Source organism: Aspergillus melleus, assembly GCF_016097325.1.
Source record: "Aspergillus melleus strain CBS 546.65 chromosome Unknown contig2, whole genome shotgun sequence".
NCBI lineage: Eukaryota > Fungi > Ascomycota > Eurotiomycetes > Eurotiales > Aspergillaceae > Aspergillus > Aspergillus melleus.
Window position 1 is genome coordinate 1,120,203 of NW_025763371.1, and position 16,293 is coordinate 1,136,495.

The following is a 16,293-nucleotide window of genomic DNA, read 5'->3' on the forward strand; positions in this document are numbered from 1 at the left end:
GTCAATTTGCACATCACGCCATCTCTTATCCTCAACTTCGTCATTTCTTTCATCTACATACAACATAATCATTAATTGCTAGATCACTATATTTGAATACCCATGCGAAACTCCGCCACCATCCTCGAGTCCTCCCCGGACGACCCGACATCCCCGCATCCTTCCCGCCCGGCCGACACCAAGACGAAATGGTCGCCCAGGGCCCTGATCAGACATGCTGAGCGCTCGCATAATCGTATGCCAGGGATTCGGAAGATCCCGTTGCGCGCGATCGCGGTGATCTTGTTTGTGGCGTTGATGAATGTGGTGGTTTGGATTGCCGCGGCGATTTTGTTGGTATGTTCTTTTTTGAAATTACTTGGTTGGTTGGTTATGGGAGTGGATTGGGCTAATTTGAATGTAGCGTTATTATCCGTATGTTTAGGAAGGTTCTTTGCTGGGAGATAGGGCTAATTATGGAGGTGTTAGGTCGTTGGTTTCGAATGCCGTGCTTTCGTATACCCTTGGTTTGAGACATGCGTTTGATGCGGATCATATTTCGGTGAGTTGCTCTTCATGGGATGGACTGAATAGTTGATAGTGAGACTAACGATTGCATAGGCCATCGACCTGATGACTCGGAGACTGCTGGCAACTGGCCAGCGCCCTGTCACTGTCGGCACGTTCTTTTCTCTCGGACACTCGACGTAAGTGTCATTCGACATGCAATGGGTGATACAAACCTGACACTAAACATCAATAGAATCGTCATCATCACATCCATCGTAGTCGCCGCCACCGCCGCAGCCGTGTCCTCGCGCTTCGACAGCTTCAGCACCGTCGGCGGTATCATCGGCACGTCGGTCAGCGCCGCCTTCTTGATCCTCCTGGGTCTGATGAACGGGTACATTCTGTATAAGCTGTACAAGCAGATGCAGAAAGTGCTGGATCTTCCCGAGGGTCAGGAAGATGAGGCGTGGAAGATCGAGGGCGGGGGTGTTTTATTCTCGGTGTTGAAGCGCATGTTCAAATTGATTGATCGGTGAGTGGAGGCATACATACCCAAATACAAGACAGAGCTGATGATCATGGCTAGTCCGTGGAAAATGTATCCGCTTGGAATCCTGTTCGGTCTTGGCTTCGACACGTCCTCTGAGATTGCTCTTTTGGGAATCTCGTCGATTGAAGCGGCCCGCGGGACTGATTTCTGGGTTATTCTTATCTTCCCGATTCTTTTCACTGGTATGTATCCTCCGCCATCCTCCATCCTCCATATCTCTAGGAGCGAAATCCATTAACAAACCGGCCAGCCGGAATGTGTCTCCTCGACACCACTGACGGAGCCCTCATGCTCTCCTTGTACATCCAACCGGCGACAAACTTCCTCCCGCCCAAGCGCGAAAGCGCATCCTCGCCACTGTTAGAAGAAGGCATCCCCGAAACCGACTCCCAGCCCGAGGAAGTCGAATCCCAAAACCACCGCGACCCCATCGCCTTCCTATACTACTCGATCGTACTGACCACGCTGACCGTGATCGTTGCCATCGTGATCGGCATCATCCAGCTGCTGACGCTCGTCTTGAACGTCGCGGAACCGACGGGTCGATTCTGGGACGGCGTTCAAACAGCCGGCGATTACTATGATGCCATCGGCGGAGGCATCTGTGGATGTTTCCTCATTTTCGGAACCCTGAGTGTGTTTGTGTATAAGCCGTGGAGAAGATGGATTGCCAGACGGCATGGGAAGACGTTTGTGGCGGATGAACAAGGCCATGGCCATGGTGATGGTCACGATGAGGGGCGGTTGAGACCTGATACCCCGATTTTGAACGAGGAGAGGGGGGCTTCGGTCGGGGCGAACTATGGAGCTGTGGATGGGAAGGCGAAGGGACAGACGAGAGTTGCGGTTGCGGAGAGGAATGATGGGCCGGCTTAGGGGTGATTGGATGTGCTTAGTTTAAAGAAGGGTACCGTGTTTGGCCGTGAGTGTGGTACATTCGGATCTATAACGGATGGTGATTCGAACTCCGGTTTGGTAGTTATGGTGACATAGTCTCAATCTAAGTTATACCTTGATTTATTAAGTAGACCCAGGTTGTTTCCTTCCAATCCCCATATATACGAGACTCGTTCGATACTAGATAAATGCTAACTACTAACCAGAGAACCAAAACATACCGAATCAAAGGAGTCCCATCTAGTCAAGCCATGCCTAAGAGATATACATGCTACCGCCGACGAGGCCATCAACTTATTTACTCTATGTATCATGGAATCACGACAATACCTCCTAGGACAAGCCAAATCCGAGCTTACTGCTGAGGATTAACCTAGATTATAGCGACGCAGCAGCGAAACCCAATCCAATAAAATCGATAACTTCATCCATACATTGTTAGATATGAAATACGGATGCCAAGAACAATCCATTGATATGATATACGACACCTCAGGCATGAATAGTTACTCATTGAGGTATTTAGTGGGTGACGTGACGTCATTTTCCATCAAACAATCCGAACACGAAATCGATTCCGACCTCGAGGGTCGATCTCCGTCACTCCATACCATATTAGCTCAGTCTACGATTACCTTGACGAGCGAACCGTTGACACACGGAGCAACTGCCATCATGTTCATAGGACCGACTCATCGTGAATTGGAGTTCAAGCGTGATGAGTGATTCATCTTTAGGTTTATCTCAAAGATAAAGGTTAGTCAGGTGGTTTACGATTTTCTGGGATTTTTGAAATGACAGATTCTGCAGGTTGATCATTTGCTTCTTTCTTGGATAAGTGGACCCAAGACCAGCTAGACTCTATCGTGGAGCTAGCAGAATCCGACATGTTCTATCTAGAGTCATATCCTCAGGGTTCAAAACTATTTCTCTAGCAGGCCTATTCTTGTCAACTTGGCCTGCGTTTATAAATATACTCTATATGAATATCTTACGACTATATATACATTCACTATCACGATCTATGGACTGGCAGTGACAAAATGGCCACGGCATCTTCAACCCATCAAATCTCACAGCCAGCACAGGCAGCGTCACAAATCAGCTCTGACACTCAGACGCAAACCCAAACCCAACCGCAACTTCAATCTCAAAGCCAAACAGAAGCCGGATCGCAACCGCCCCTGCACCTACAATATCTCCCTCCCATCTTCGTCCTCCCAACCAATCTATCCCTCGACGCACTCCACCAGATCGAAGATCATCTGGTGCGCGGCGCCGCTCATCTAACGTATGACATCTCCGAGGCGGGTCTTGTTCTCGGACGACTGAGTCATGGTAAGAGGGCGGCGTTGGAGTTGAGGGCTAGAGGGGTGTGGACTGAGGAGGTTCCTGCTTCTCGTTCATCTACATCTGATGGGACGAGGGATGGGAAAGGGGAAGAGCCGCCGGCGAAAAGAGCGAGGGTGTCTGGGGGAGATGTGTCGAGTGGGTTGCCCTCTACTATGAGCGGTGCTACGAACGAGATGGATACCGAGACGGAGAGCGAGGAGGACGGGATGGAAGGACATCGGGTTGAGAAGCATTTACAGAGACCGGAGTCCGAGTCGACTATTCCTTCAGCGGAAAGGGCAAAGGCAGATCCAAACACTATTCGGGTCGTTAAATTAGCCTGGCTCGATGAATGTATCGCCACCAACACCCTCCTCCCTATGCATCCATACCAGATATACCAAGCTCGCAAGGTTTCTCGTCCAGCAGAAGCACGACCACCACCACCACCACCAATCACCAAACCAACAAGCATCCTCCAACGAGCACGACAAGACCCCTCTATACCACCTCACCCACCACCCAAACTCCACCGCACGACCACCTCCGAAGCCGAAGAAGACAAAACCACCCTCCCACCACCCCCAGACTGGGTCCTCAACCGCCTCCCCTACGCCTGCCAACGGCGTTCCCCCCTGCACCCCCCAAACGAAGCCTTCATCCACCAACTCCTCAAGATCCGCCAAATCCGCCAACTCACCCTTGACGAGATCGGCGTGCGCGCCTATAGCACCTCCATCGCCGCCATCGCAGCATACCCATACAAGTTCCGGCGCGCGTCGGAAATCCTCTCCCTACCCGGCTGCGACGCTAAGATCGCGCACCTCTTCTCCGAATACCAATCCAGCTCCTCGGGCTCCCTCGTCGCCGCTTCTGACCTCGACAAGGACCCCACCCTCCGTACCCTCCACACCTTCTCTCAAATCTGGGGTGTAGGTCCCAAAACCGCCCGAGACTTCTACTACACGCGCCAATGGCGCGATCTCGACGACATAATCCTCCACGGCTGGAACGGACTCTCCCGCGTGCAACAAATCGGCGTAAAATACTACGACGAGTTCCTACTCGGCATGACGCGCTCACAAGTCGAAACCATCGCATCCATCATCCAGCGCCACGCGAACCGAGTCCGTCCACACGCGCAATACGACGGCGTCGGTGTTGAATGTATAATCGTGGGGGGATACCGTCGCGGGAAAGAGAAATGCGGCGATGTCGACGTCATCCTCACGCATCGAGACGAGTCTGTCACCAAGGATTTGATCGTCGATGTGCTGGGGAGTTTGGAATCGGAGCGCTTCATTACACACACGTTGCATTTGAACCTCTCGACCTCAGATCGCGATCAACAGGCCTTGCCGTATCGGGGTGACGCTGTTGACGGAGCTCGCCATTTTGATACTTTGGATAAAGCACTGGTGGTCTGGCAGGATCCTCTTCCTGCGAGCCCTGCTGAGGCACCTACCGAAGATACGAAGAAGAAGAATACTAACACCCACCATCGCGTCGATATCATTGTCTCTCCCTGGCGTAGCATCGGATGCGCTGTCCTGGGCTGGACCGGCGACACGACTTTCGAGCGCGATCTGCGTCGTCTGGCGAAGAAGCGACACAACTGGAAGTTCGAGTCTAGCGGGGTCCGTGAGCGAGACGGCAAAGGGAGAGTTCTAGAACTAGAGGCCAAGGGCAGGACGTGGGAGGAGAGAGAGAGATTGGTTTTTGAGGGCATTGTGGGCAGTGGGACGTGGATTGGACCAGAGGGGAGGTGCTCATTTTAAAATCACATATAAGCTAGTCTGGCTATCTTTCATACATTCGATTGCCCGGATGGTGCGAGATAGTGATTCTATCAGTCCAACTGCAGCACCTCGCAGCCCGCTTTCTGAAAATCGCCAAGAACAAAAGCAATGCGATGGTGATAGAAAACGAGACATTTCTCTATGTACAACACCAACCCTGTAGTAATACAGAAGGAGGTATACAGGAAATAAGATATGAACGCCCGCCCACCCTCCTCAGAGGAAGGAAGGTCGATAGTGATAGTCAAGAACAGAGGAAAGGATCGAGAGAGCCAAGGTCAGGAAAGATAAAACGGAGGAAAGATGACAGTGATAAGAGACAAGAAAAACATGATGATAATGACAAGGAGAAACAAAGGAAAGAAAATAGTAAGAATAACCCTCTGACACCTCAGGCCGTGACCGACAACATCATCGACGACTCAGAGATCAGTTCAGCCAACGGCAGAACAACCTAGAGTGCAAGTCAGGATTTCAGACTGTGTTTTCCTTACTGAAACACGATGGGTCTTTTGAGTTGGAAGCGCCAGCCCAAATGCGAGCGTGAATTCTCCAAAGGCGGAAGAGATACGATGTACAGTCCGAAACCAAAGAGACCCATGACAAGGCTATGGAGGAATGGGTCAAACCCTACAACGACGAAAGAAACCGTGGCCATGCAACCCTACAGCGGCGACGTCGTTTGATGCAACTCCCCTCGGTGGAACCCAAGGAAGCGCACCATGACTCCTCCCCCCAGGAGGCGCCTCCCGACTATAGCACTATTTGCGGGCTATCGGACGCCGACTGGACCAACGAAATTCGGACGCTGACGGCCGCATTCTAGGAAGGCAACTCGAAGCTTCTCAATATGATTGACGACACGTCTAGCAATATATGGACGCAGTGCGTCGTGCTTTTCTGTGACCGCAGAGACCGACATGGGCGTTCCTATGCTTGGGTTTGTAGATCGTACCAGATGTGCCGATTTGGGTGGATGTTGCGGTAGGGAATGTAAGTGCTGTGAAAAGCCCTTGTTGGTCTATAATCGACCCTTGGAACATTTTGGGGCCGCGGAGGCAAGTGGAGTTTATGGCCACTGCACGTCCGAATGCCCCTGTTGTATTTCCATCAAGCAGGAATACATCCCCCATCCGAACCTTCCGCCAACGGGATTAGTACCCACGGGAGAGATGTATAAGGCAGTTGGATGAATACTCCCAGCCTGGTCATACCCTTGCAGATCTTCGATCAAGTGCCTTCTGATAACGGGGAAGACGTGGATAGAGAGTATGGAAAAAGATCCTTCTGTGTTGCCTTTTTGCTTGTTTTATGAATTGGCTGTGTCATGGCTCCGTTTCTTCCAAATATTTCAGCGCAAGGTTTGCTATTTTGTGTCTTCTCTTACCAGTTTCCTAGGTATAATGGGCCTTAGGATTTCTTTCTTTTCCTTATTACTTTTTCTTTCGTCTTTTCTTGTAGACAATATACTAGAGCTCATAGAGCCAGCTTTAATGGCCCGAACCGTAAGCTATCCTCATTATCGACTATCACCTCCATGATATTACCGTTATAAATTCCACCATTAATTCTGACCATATTCCAAGTCCGTGAGAACAGACGCAGGCTAGCTGATAGAGTAAATCTTCTGACTTTGAGAAAGTCAAGCTGTAAGTCCGGCAGTTTTTTCATTGCAAGTTGAAGCCATGTCATCTCCTGATGATTACCCTCCGATGACTCCCTTGCTCCTCATGTTCCTCGTTGCCTGCTGTTTGCTCCCTTTGGAAGCGGTCGTTGCTACTTTGTCTCTATACAACAGGACGCGGAACAGGGTATGTATATGTCTGTTAAGTTAGAAGCGCCTATATATCTATGTTTTTTCATAGTAAATTATCCAGGGGAATTGTTGCATTAACTGTAGACAGGTGCAATGACGCACCTGCCTTGCCTGGGTACGATCGTATTGTACATTAGGATAGTTGTGTCAAAATTCTATAACGTCAACCATAACTCCTTCATTATTACTATGTCTATGAAATAGATAATCCAAGCTGGGCGAAGCCCCGATACCCCGAGAAAGTCGAAACATTGAGAGAACTGGACGAAGAAAAAAGAGATGGCAAAACAAGGAAAGGCTGATGCTAATTAGCAAGAACAGAATTAGGACACTCCGTCAACAAATGATGAGGGTGGCTCGCCAACCACGCCGCCGTATCACACAGCTGATCCAACACCCTCTGACAAGCCTCCGGACGCAGCAGACCCTCCGGAGCGAAGAGCTGAACCACGAGGCGGTTCCCGCGAGGCAGCGTGCAGATATGCAAGAATTCGCGCTTGAACTCGCCGCCAAAGATACGCGTCGTGCACTCTACCCCACCCAGCGAGAACTCGGGCTTCAGGTCCAGGTTCTGATGCTGGATTAAACAACCTAGCTTCGTGCCCTCCTGCCACGCGGTACAATTCCTTTGGATCGCACCGAGACCGAGCGTTTCGTGGTCCAGCGCGTCGATGTGCTGTGCCTGGACGCTCTGGAGGAGATCCAGCACCGTCCATTTCGCGTGGCTTTGCACGCGCACCGGGACGATGTTGGCGCAGACTCCGAGGATACTTTCGACGCCGGCGAGAGGCGTGTTGCGTCCGCTGACGACCTGGCCGAAGACCAGATCGGTCTCGCTGGTCAGGCGCATTAAGAGCAGCGCCGTGGCACTCTTCATCAAGCTGGCGATAGTGATGGTGGCGGGCGGGGTGGGAGCGCCAACTTCACGCGTGAGTTCGACAAGCGAATCCTGGCGATCATGGTCGGGTGTGCCCATGGACAGGTGGCGGAGACTCGTGGGAGGCGAACAGCCCTTCAAAGTCTGTTGCCAGAAGGTCTGAGCGTCAGAGGTCCCCTGTGATGCGAGATGGTGGATATAGGTCGAGAAATTAGTCACGGGACCGAGAGAGCCACTGTCCTCGTATAAGGCCGCCAGATCCTTGAAAATCAAGGGCAAACAGAACCCGTCGTATTGGGCGTGAGAGAAGCGCAGCGCGAGAATGTGGTAGTTCGGATCGCCGTGAGAGAATAGAGTGAATTGCGTGGGAACGTGGCCCAGAGGTAGGCCACGACGGGAGTCTGCGCGGCATACGGTCTCACAGAGAGCGTCCAGGTCGTCCTCAGGATTCCCGGTATACTCGAAGAGTGGCACGGGCATCTGCTTCAGCACCACCTGCCGGACATGCGGTCCGTCACGAACATAGCCTGTACGGTAGATCTCATGCCGTTCAACTAGGGACTGACAAGCGGCTCGAAGGCGCGCCTTGTCGAGGGCACCGTGCATGGTGACGAGGAAATAGGTCAAGGGCCAGTCGAGGATGCACTCGGCCTGGAAGTCGGTGGTGGGAAGGACATCCTGGATTTGCTCGGCGGGTACGCCCATCTTGGGTGCGACGACCTTGTCAATGAACGCGTCAGTGTCATCGACATTCAGAAGCCCGTAGGGGGACGGCGCCGCGGCAGTGGGCACTTCAGTCGCCTCGTCGTCAGCATTAGGTGAAGTAGAGGGAGACGTAGCGTTGTCTTCTTCGTGGGCGACGAGATCCTTTAGTAGGGGCTGCCGTAGAATGTCCTTTACTGACAGCTGCAGCTCCTCTTGCCGTGCGAGGGAAACGAGTCTAACGGCGTAGGCCGAATCACCGCCGAGCATGAAGAAGTTGTCGTCGAGCCCAACGCGGTCCGTGGGAAGATTCAACACCGTCGCCACCAGGTTCTGCAGCTTTCGCTCTGCTTCTGTGCGTGGTGGCCGCTTCTCCTCGCGGCCCCCGGTGGCAACCTCCTTCTGTCGCATCTCAATGGCCAACTGACGCAGCTTGGTTCGGTCGGTCTTGTGTGTCTTGCCGACGGCAAAGTTCTCGAGTGGGATATACGCCATGGGCACCATGTACTGAGGCAGAGAGCTCCGGAGGCGGGCTTTCAGGCTCGAAACCATGGACGGAAGATCAGCCATGAATGCCGACAGGCCGCCGGAACCCTGGCCGTGACGGGGTTTGAAGAACGCAGTCAGGGTCGGATGGTCGACGCGGCCGTCGAAGGGTACTACGTCGACTAGCACATCGATAGACTGCCCAACATGTTGTCGGAGATGGTGCTCCACGTCGGCCAGCTCCAGCCGCTGTCCGTGGATCTTGACCTGCGTACCCTTTCGTCCCACGAAGCGCAAGGTACCCTTGGGGCCGTATCGGACCAGGTCACCGGTCTTGTAGAGCCGGCCGGCCTGACGGACCGGGAAGCTGGAGCGCCATTCCGGAGGTTGTATGAATGCTTCCGCGGTCTTTTCAGGCTGGTGCAGATACTCGCGCGCCACTAATGGCCCCTCGATCAGCAGTTCGCCCACAGTGCCTACCGGAGCGAGTCGATCGTGGTCATTCGGGTCCACCACCCACGGGAGACAGTTTGCACCGTACCCGATGTTCCGCGGGTCGGAGTGAGAATCGATGTTCGGTTGTATGACGCAGTAGATGCAGCACTCCGCCGGCCCAAACGCGTTCATCAAGGTCGCTTGCTCGGCCCAGGCGTCGACGTCGGCCTGGGCAATAGGTTCTCCGGCAAGGACGACGGTGCGCAGACTGGGGACCTGTTTGGCGTCAAGGATCCGAAGGACCGTGGGAGTGATACAAGCGGTGTTGGCCCTCAGGCGGTTGATCGCGCCAGACAAGTCATTGAGGCGCTCGTCCTCTGAAGGGACGCATACGCAGCCACCGTAACAAAGTGTGGTCAGCAGCTCGGCAATGCACACGTCAAACGCGAAGGATGAGAACGACAGGACACGAGATGTTGGCCCGAGGGCGATGATCCCTCCATGGGCCTGCGCACTGGTGCAGAACGTGGAATGCTCGATAACAACTCCCTTAGGGTTACCAGTGGAACCGGACGTGAAGACAGCGTATAGAGCATTGGATGGCCGAACGCTCGTATCGGGAACAGCTGGAGCAGCAAAGGCAGTTACGTTGGCGGCGTTGTTCCCGACCACCATCACAGATGGCACGAGTTGTTCACTAATGGGGAACAGAGTCTCGGAGGAGATGATTGTCGCTGCTCGTGCGTCGTCGCAGATCGCACGCAGTCGACTCGGGGGGTGGGATGGATCGAGCAGAACGAATGCTGCCCCAGCCTTCGCGATGGCCATGATGGCCACCAAGACCCATTTTGATCGTTCACAGTGGATAGGAACAAACGTCTCGGGCCCTACTCCGTGCTGAGCTAGACCTGTGGCGAGCAGGGACGAAAGACGATCGAGCTCGCTATACGTGAGGTCGCCATCCCAAGCGCAGACAGCCGGAGCTTGGGGCTGAGCTTCAGCCTGTCGACTGAACAGATGGTGTGCACAATCGGCTACTCGCCCAGGCGCTTGAGAATTTAGCCTTTGGACAAGAGCATGGTTTTGCTCGCTAAAGAGGTCGAGCTGCTCTGGGGCACAATCGACGTGGCTGAGAATAGTGCTTAGGGCCTTCTGCAGGGTAAATGCGAAATTTTGCGCTTGTTCCGTCGACAATGTGGAGGTCCAGTGAGATATCGAAACGTGGACCGTCTTCGGAGATACATGGACGTTGGCAGCAAGATCAAACTGTTCAGTGAAGCCCACCGGTTAGCGATTAAAACCAGATGAAGTCGAACAAGGTACCTACCTCCGTGGGATCAATCTCATAGATATTATCTAACTGCAGTGACGACGCACTCGTCACTCCATGGGAAGACGGCCTTCGCAACGAGATAATCGTATTGAACAATGGCCCTGCTAGGTTCAAGGAACCGAGGATTTGGCTGAGCGGCACATGCTGGTGAGCACAGCTCTCAATGAAGTTATTCAAAGTCTTCCGTAGTTCTTCCCTGAGAGTCTGGCCGCTTCCGAACTGAACCCGTGTAATCATCATGTTGATATAAGGTCCCACCGCATCCTCCACGCCTTCAACCGGAATATCGCGACCAGCAGCGAGATATCCAAAGCAGACATCATCTGTTTCCGCATAACAGCGGAGCACCAAGGCCCAAGCAAGTTGGAACACATTGGAAATTGTGACGCCTTCCTGAGCGCAAAACCGTTCCAAGTCTTCAACCAGGGCCATCTCAAACTCTACAGTCTTCAGCTCCCGTTTATACTCCACCGCAGGACTCCAATAATCGAGATGTGGAAGCACGCAGGGACTGATATCTTCGAGATAGCTGGCCCAAAACTTCGCGGACTGGTCGATCTCCAACCCCTGAAGATAGGAAAGATATTTACCATAATACGGGCCTTGTCCCTTGGGAAGGCATCCGTCATACGCGAGACCCAAATCGCGCATTAAAATGGAAATTGACGACGCGTCAACAAGTGCATGACTGATACTGAGGCCCAGGTAGATAGAGTGCCCTGTGACGCAGATCGTCAGCTTATGGGGTGGCTCCTCCGCGGTAAATTCAGCCTCCAGGTTACGCCGGAGCACGACAGCGAAGGGATCGCCTCGAGGCAAGCAGATGCCATCGACCCTCGGAGCGATTGATTTAAGGACAACCTGATCAAAGCCTCCCTCGTTGAGCTGACTCTCCACCAGCACCGTGCGGAGTAAGCCATGTCGTTCCACAACTTGTCTCCAGGCATCCCGGAAGCGCCACAACATCTGCTCAGCCGGAAGAGAGCGCGCAGGGGTTGCCTTCCAGATCGATTGAATCTGATACGTCTTGGGATCCCGTGCCTGTGAAAGGAGAATTCCTTGTTGCATCGGGGCGCATGGAAGTGCCTCCTGCAGCTTCTCATAGCTCAAGGATGGTAGTGCGAGGTCAGCCAGAGTATATCCGCTGTCGCTGTTGACCAATTTGACCGCCGCCTCCAGCAACGAGGCGTCCAGCTGGGCAACCCACTGCTCGACAGTCGTGAACAGCGCGGGGAGTTGTGAGCGGAAGGTCAGTCGCACTTTGCCCTGCACCATACCTATAACGATTTCGAGCTTCGCCAGAGGAGACGCTGACACGCCGATGTCGTTGCCAAAGAGATCCTCTCGCTCCAGGGTCTTTCCTTGCCACCCCGCCAAAGGGTCGCCAGCGTCAAACCTCAGCAGGACGGTCAGAGGCTGGGGGCCCTGGTCGTTGTTCAAATCGCGCTTGTCCCCGTCATGCTGAGACACCACTTTGCGCACGCGAGCGTCCTTTGCCCCTCGGATCACGTCGACTATATCCTGATTCCCACTACCCATCATGACATTCGCTGGAATGATTGTGCTGAGCCATCCGACCATGTTTGACGTCTCCACATCGGAGGTTCCACGACTTGGGATCTCGAGGAAGTATGCCGTAGCCGGTGCGTCCGGGATCTTGCCGCAAGCGTGACGTAGTGCACCGTGAAAGATGTCGACCGGTTGAGTACGAAAGGCGTGGTTAGCTTTACCCACCAGCGTCTGAGTCAGCTGTTCGTCCAGGTCAAGCTTGGCTTGCCATACGGTGTCGTCGACAGAATCCAAGCCATCATGAGCGTTGGCAGCGTGTCGTAGTAAGTCCAAGGCTGGCGATTGCTCCTTTTGTGTCTGGCACCATGATCGGAAAGAAGGCGTCGAGTCGAGTGATTGCGCTTGGCCCTCCAGCACCATTTCCAGGTCCCCGCAGATGGTCGCCCAGGACGGCTTGTCGACGACGAGGCAGTGGGCGACAAGAACGATATGGCGGTCACGGTTATCGGACTCTGTCAGAGCAGCTGTGAAAAGCGGTCCGTTCTCAATACTGAGGCTGGCTTCCATTTCTGCAATGAGATCGGGAATGGCTGTGATATCCGGAATCAGTTCCGCGCGGAACCCGAACGCCATGGATCCGTGCTTTTGCGTGTGTTGCGTCCAGTTGCCCTGGGAGTCTAGACGGAACCGGCTCCGTAGACTAGCATGCCGTTCGACTAGATCCGACACTGCGTAACGGACCGTGTCGACATCTGCGGAGCCACTGAGCCGGAGTACCAGCTGCTGGTTGGCCCTATTGCGGTTGTCGGGATTGTTGGAATACAGGAATGCCTTCTGAGCAGCCGATAGGTTCACTGCATCTAGCTCGGGTGCTTGGCCTGCGTCTTTGACTCGGATGTGCTTGGACAGTTCCGCTATCGTCCTGTGCCGAAAGATATCCTGAATGGTGAGAGTGACTTTTTGTTTGCGGCACAAGGCACAGGCTTGCATTCCGATAATAGAGTCTCCTCCTAGCCGAAAGAAGTTGTCGTCGATACCGACAGAAGCAGGATCCTTGTTGAGAGCTTTCGCGAAAACTTCATGCAGCAGGCGCTGCAACTGGGTTTGCGGCATTCGAGTCTCCTTCCGCTCGGCCAGGTACATGTTCAGTTCTTCTCTTGTTTTTTCGCCGCCCATTTGACGCAGATCTTTGCGACTTATCTTACCGCTGACGGTCAGGGGGATCCGGGTCATCTCTACATACAGGTCAGGCAGCATGTAGCGCGGCAGGATAGGAGATAGCGACGCGTGGGCTGCTTGGGCACTGGCTCGAAAGGAGTCCGACGGCGGCGCCATGTATGGGACATCGTTGACGGGGGCGTCTTTTGGGCGCAAGCAGACAAAGGCCACCAAGCTGGGAGTCTTGTCGCCTTTAGGGAGAATCATCTCCGCGATCACGGTCTTGGCCTGTTCGAAATGCTGCCTAGTATGATACTCTACCTCGCCTAGCTCTACGCGTTGGCCACGAATCTTGACTTGCGTCCCCGTCCTGCCGATGTAGTCGCAACACCCATCTTCCCGGTATCGCAAAAGGTCGCCTGTTCGATAGAGGCGCTGTGAAGCAAGTGGAGATTGAAAGGTCTTGCGCCAGGACGGTGGAGGAATGAATCCCCGCGCCGTTTGCTCGGGCTGGTTGAGATATCCATAGGCCAGGCAAGGACCCTCCAGGAGCAGCTCACCTACTGCACCAACAGGTACAAGCTTCTGGGGGTCTCCTGGCTCCACAAGCCAAAAGCGCGCATTGGGAGGGCGACCGATGTTGGTATTGCCAGTTGACGGGGCAAGAGCGCTGGAGACGGCGCAGATGCCGGCCCATTCCGTGAGCCCATAGGCTTGGATAAGCTGAACCCGAGCTGCCCAGACAGGGACAAGACTACGTGGGAGCGGCTCGCCTGCGACTGCCAGTGTACGAAGGCATTGGACCTCCAAGTGGTTGATAGTCTGGATTACCGACGGTGTCAGGATGGCCCATGTAGCTTGGAGCCTGTTGATAGCTCCAACGAGATCGGCGTTTCGTTCGCTATCCGATGGGATGCAAATGGTTCCCCCTGTGGTAAGGGTACAGAAGATCTCGATTAGGCCCATACCAAAGCCGACGGATGCGAACTGAAGAACCCCACTATCCCGTTCTATCCCAAGGGCCTCACTATGGGATGAGGCCACACTGGCAAACGCCACATGGCTCACCAGGCACCCTTTTGGTACACCGGTGCTTCCTGACGTAAAAAGGGCGTATCCTGGGGCGCTACCGGGGGTCGGTTGGGGGAGTTCAAGTCTGAGATTTGGCAAACTAGCGAAGGTTGTCTCGTTGAGAATGAGTGCGCAGTCTGCCACTTCGTGAAGAAGTTCCGCCGTCTTGCTCGAGGTCAGGATAATATTCGCCTTCACTTCGTGAATGATGCCATGTAATCGTTTGATTGGACTGGATGGGTCGAGGGGCACGTAGCAACCACCTGTCTTCAGCACCGCCAGAGCTGCCACCACAAACCATTTGGACTTCTCATAGCAGACGGGAACGAAAACACCTGCGACAACTCCGAGACTGGCCAAATGGGCCGCGATTCGATCCGATATCGAATCCAACTCCCGGTATGAGAGGTCGCCATCCCATGATCGCACGGCTAGACTCGACGGGGCCTCCGTGCATCGCTCGTAAATGATCTCGTGGATTAACCTGCGAGATTCGGATATTGTGGCATCGTTCCAGCGCGCTATGTCGTCGTGGTTGCGCTTACTAGTCAAGCTCGTTTGCCCAACGGTGTGTCCTGGCGCCCTGATAAGACATATCATAGCATGTTGAATAGTGCTGGCGACATCGTGCGCCTGCTTTTCGGATAAAACATGTGTCTCATACCTCAAGCCAAGTTCGATGGTGTCTTGATGTATTTTCACTTGAAATTGCAGGACATAGTCCGGGGGAGGGTTCGTTTCGTTTTCGCCTGTAGGTCGTGCTAGGGACAAGAGGTCCGATATCACACATGGCTTTGTAATCACGATATTCAAGGAGGTGTTGAACAGTTCTCTGCTCTGGGAGGGGATCGGGAGGGTTCGAGAGTTCGCGCCGCGGTTCAATTCGTCCAAAGTCGTCTCCGGTGTAATCGAAACGCTCGCGCATGATGCGTCATGACAGGCACCTGTCCTTTCGGCTGAGGCGCCACTGCGAATGTTTCCGGCGTTCAGGTTAAGTCCAAAGCTCACTTGGTCCACTTCACAAAACTTGTTCAGAACCAATGACCAGGAAGCCCTGACAAGTGGGAGCAACTCCGCGATCTCTCGGTTGCGAAGCTCTAATTCAAGTATTGCGTCGTCTAGTTCGACTTCGGAGCAACTGCAAGAGCCGTCGCGCGCAGCATCTGCCGCGAGGATAGGAAAAAGGCATGGGTCCTGCCATGAGGACATTGTGTGTATAGTGGCTGCTGCGTGTCGGATGGCGGGAATGGTGGCTTCTGCGCCTCTCGACTTGCATTAAGATGAATAAACAGGGTATGTTGTTAGTAAACACCCCCCTCGTGAAGAAGTAGCGATATATGAAGATAACTTTATAAGAGCAGGCAGATTCTTCATCGCAACGAGTACCTGCTGGATGACTCGGCAGTATGTCCGATCAGGATTATACATCGACGCGGTGCAGTCTGAGGGTAACCGTAAGGAGAATGCAACGCCTTGCATCAAACTCAGCTGGAATGCACAAGCCAAGGATTAGCTAGACCTCACTAGCTTCCGAAAGCAGAGTGAAAGCTCATGAGGTTACATGACTTCAAGTCTAAGCTCCATTGATCGACATAATCCGTTGTTGGGAAGCTGGCCCATCCCTCGCTTTATCGCATTCTCTCCTTGATTGTCATCTCTTTTGCTAATATTGCACCAGAAGCACTGACAGTTCCGGAGTTAGTATCCACAGAACAGAGTTGAGGAACGTGCCGATTCTCATCGGGCGTGATCGCCCCCTACCTGGAGCCCTTGCCGCTAACAAGAACTACCATGATCAGCCAGCCGTGCCCACAGCAACTGCTGGACAATGCCTGTTTT

General features: G+C 53.6%; 4 protein-coding genes across 4 annotated transcripts; 3 read left to right on the forward strand and 1 right to left on the reverse strand.

Moving 5' to 3' along the window:
* Nucleotides 1-102: 102 nt before the first annotated feature.
* LDX57_003250 (HoxN/HupN/NixA family nickel/cobalt transporter) lies at nt 103-1,915 on the forward strand (the record flags this gene model as incomplete). Its single annotated transcript, XM_046084894.1, has 6 exons — nt 103-336; nt 425-541; nt 601-686; nt 743-1,021; nt 1,076-1,221; nt 1,290-1,915. 6 exons carry the CDS (start codon nt 103-105, stop codon nt 1,913-1,915), a joined length of 1,488 nt encoding a protein of 495 aa, XP_045940857.1.
* Nucleotides 1,916-2,979: 1,064 nt separating this feature from the next.
* LDX57_003251 (uncharacterized protein) lies at nt 2,980-5,046 on the forward strand (the record flags this gene model as incomplete). Its single annotated transcript, XM_046084895.1, has 1 exon — nt 2,980-5,046. The coding sequence occupies one exon, from the start codon at nt 2,980-2,982 to the stop codon at nt 5,044-5,046; it is 2,067 nt and encodes a 688-aa protein (XP_045940858.1).
* A 631-nt stretch (nt 5,047-5,677) lies between these two features.
* LDX57_003252 (uncharacterized protein) lies at nt 5,678-5,893 on the forward strand (the record flags this gene model as incomplete). The annotated part of the gene is made up of 1 exon (XM_046084896.1): nt 5,678-5,893. The coding sequence occupies one exon, from the start codon at nt 5,678-5,680 to the stop codon at nt 5,891-5,893; it is 216 nt and encodes a 71-aa protein (XP_045940859.1).
* A 1,294-nt stretch (nt 5,894-7,187) lies between these two features.
* LDX57_003253 (uncharacterized protein) lies at nt 7,188-15,663 on the reverse strand (the record flags this gene model as incomplete). Its single annotated transcript, XM_046084897.1, has 2 exons — nt 7,188-10,649; nt 10,711-15,663. The coding sequence occupies 2 exons, from the start codon at nt 15,661-15,663 to the stop codon at nt 7,188-7,190; spliced, it is 8,415 nt and encodes a 2,804-aa protein (XP_045940860.1).
* Between the last annotated feature and the right edge of the window lie 630 nt (nt 15,664-16,293).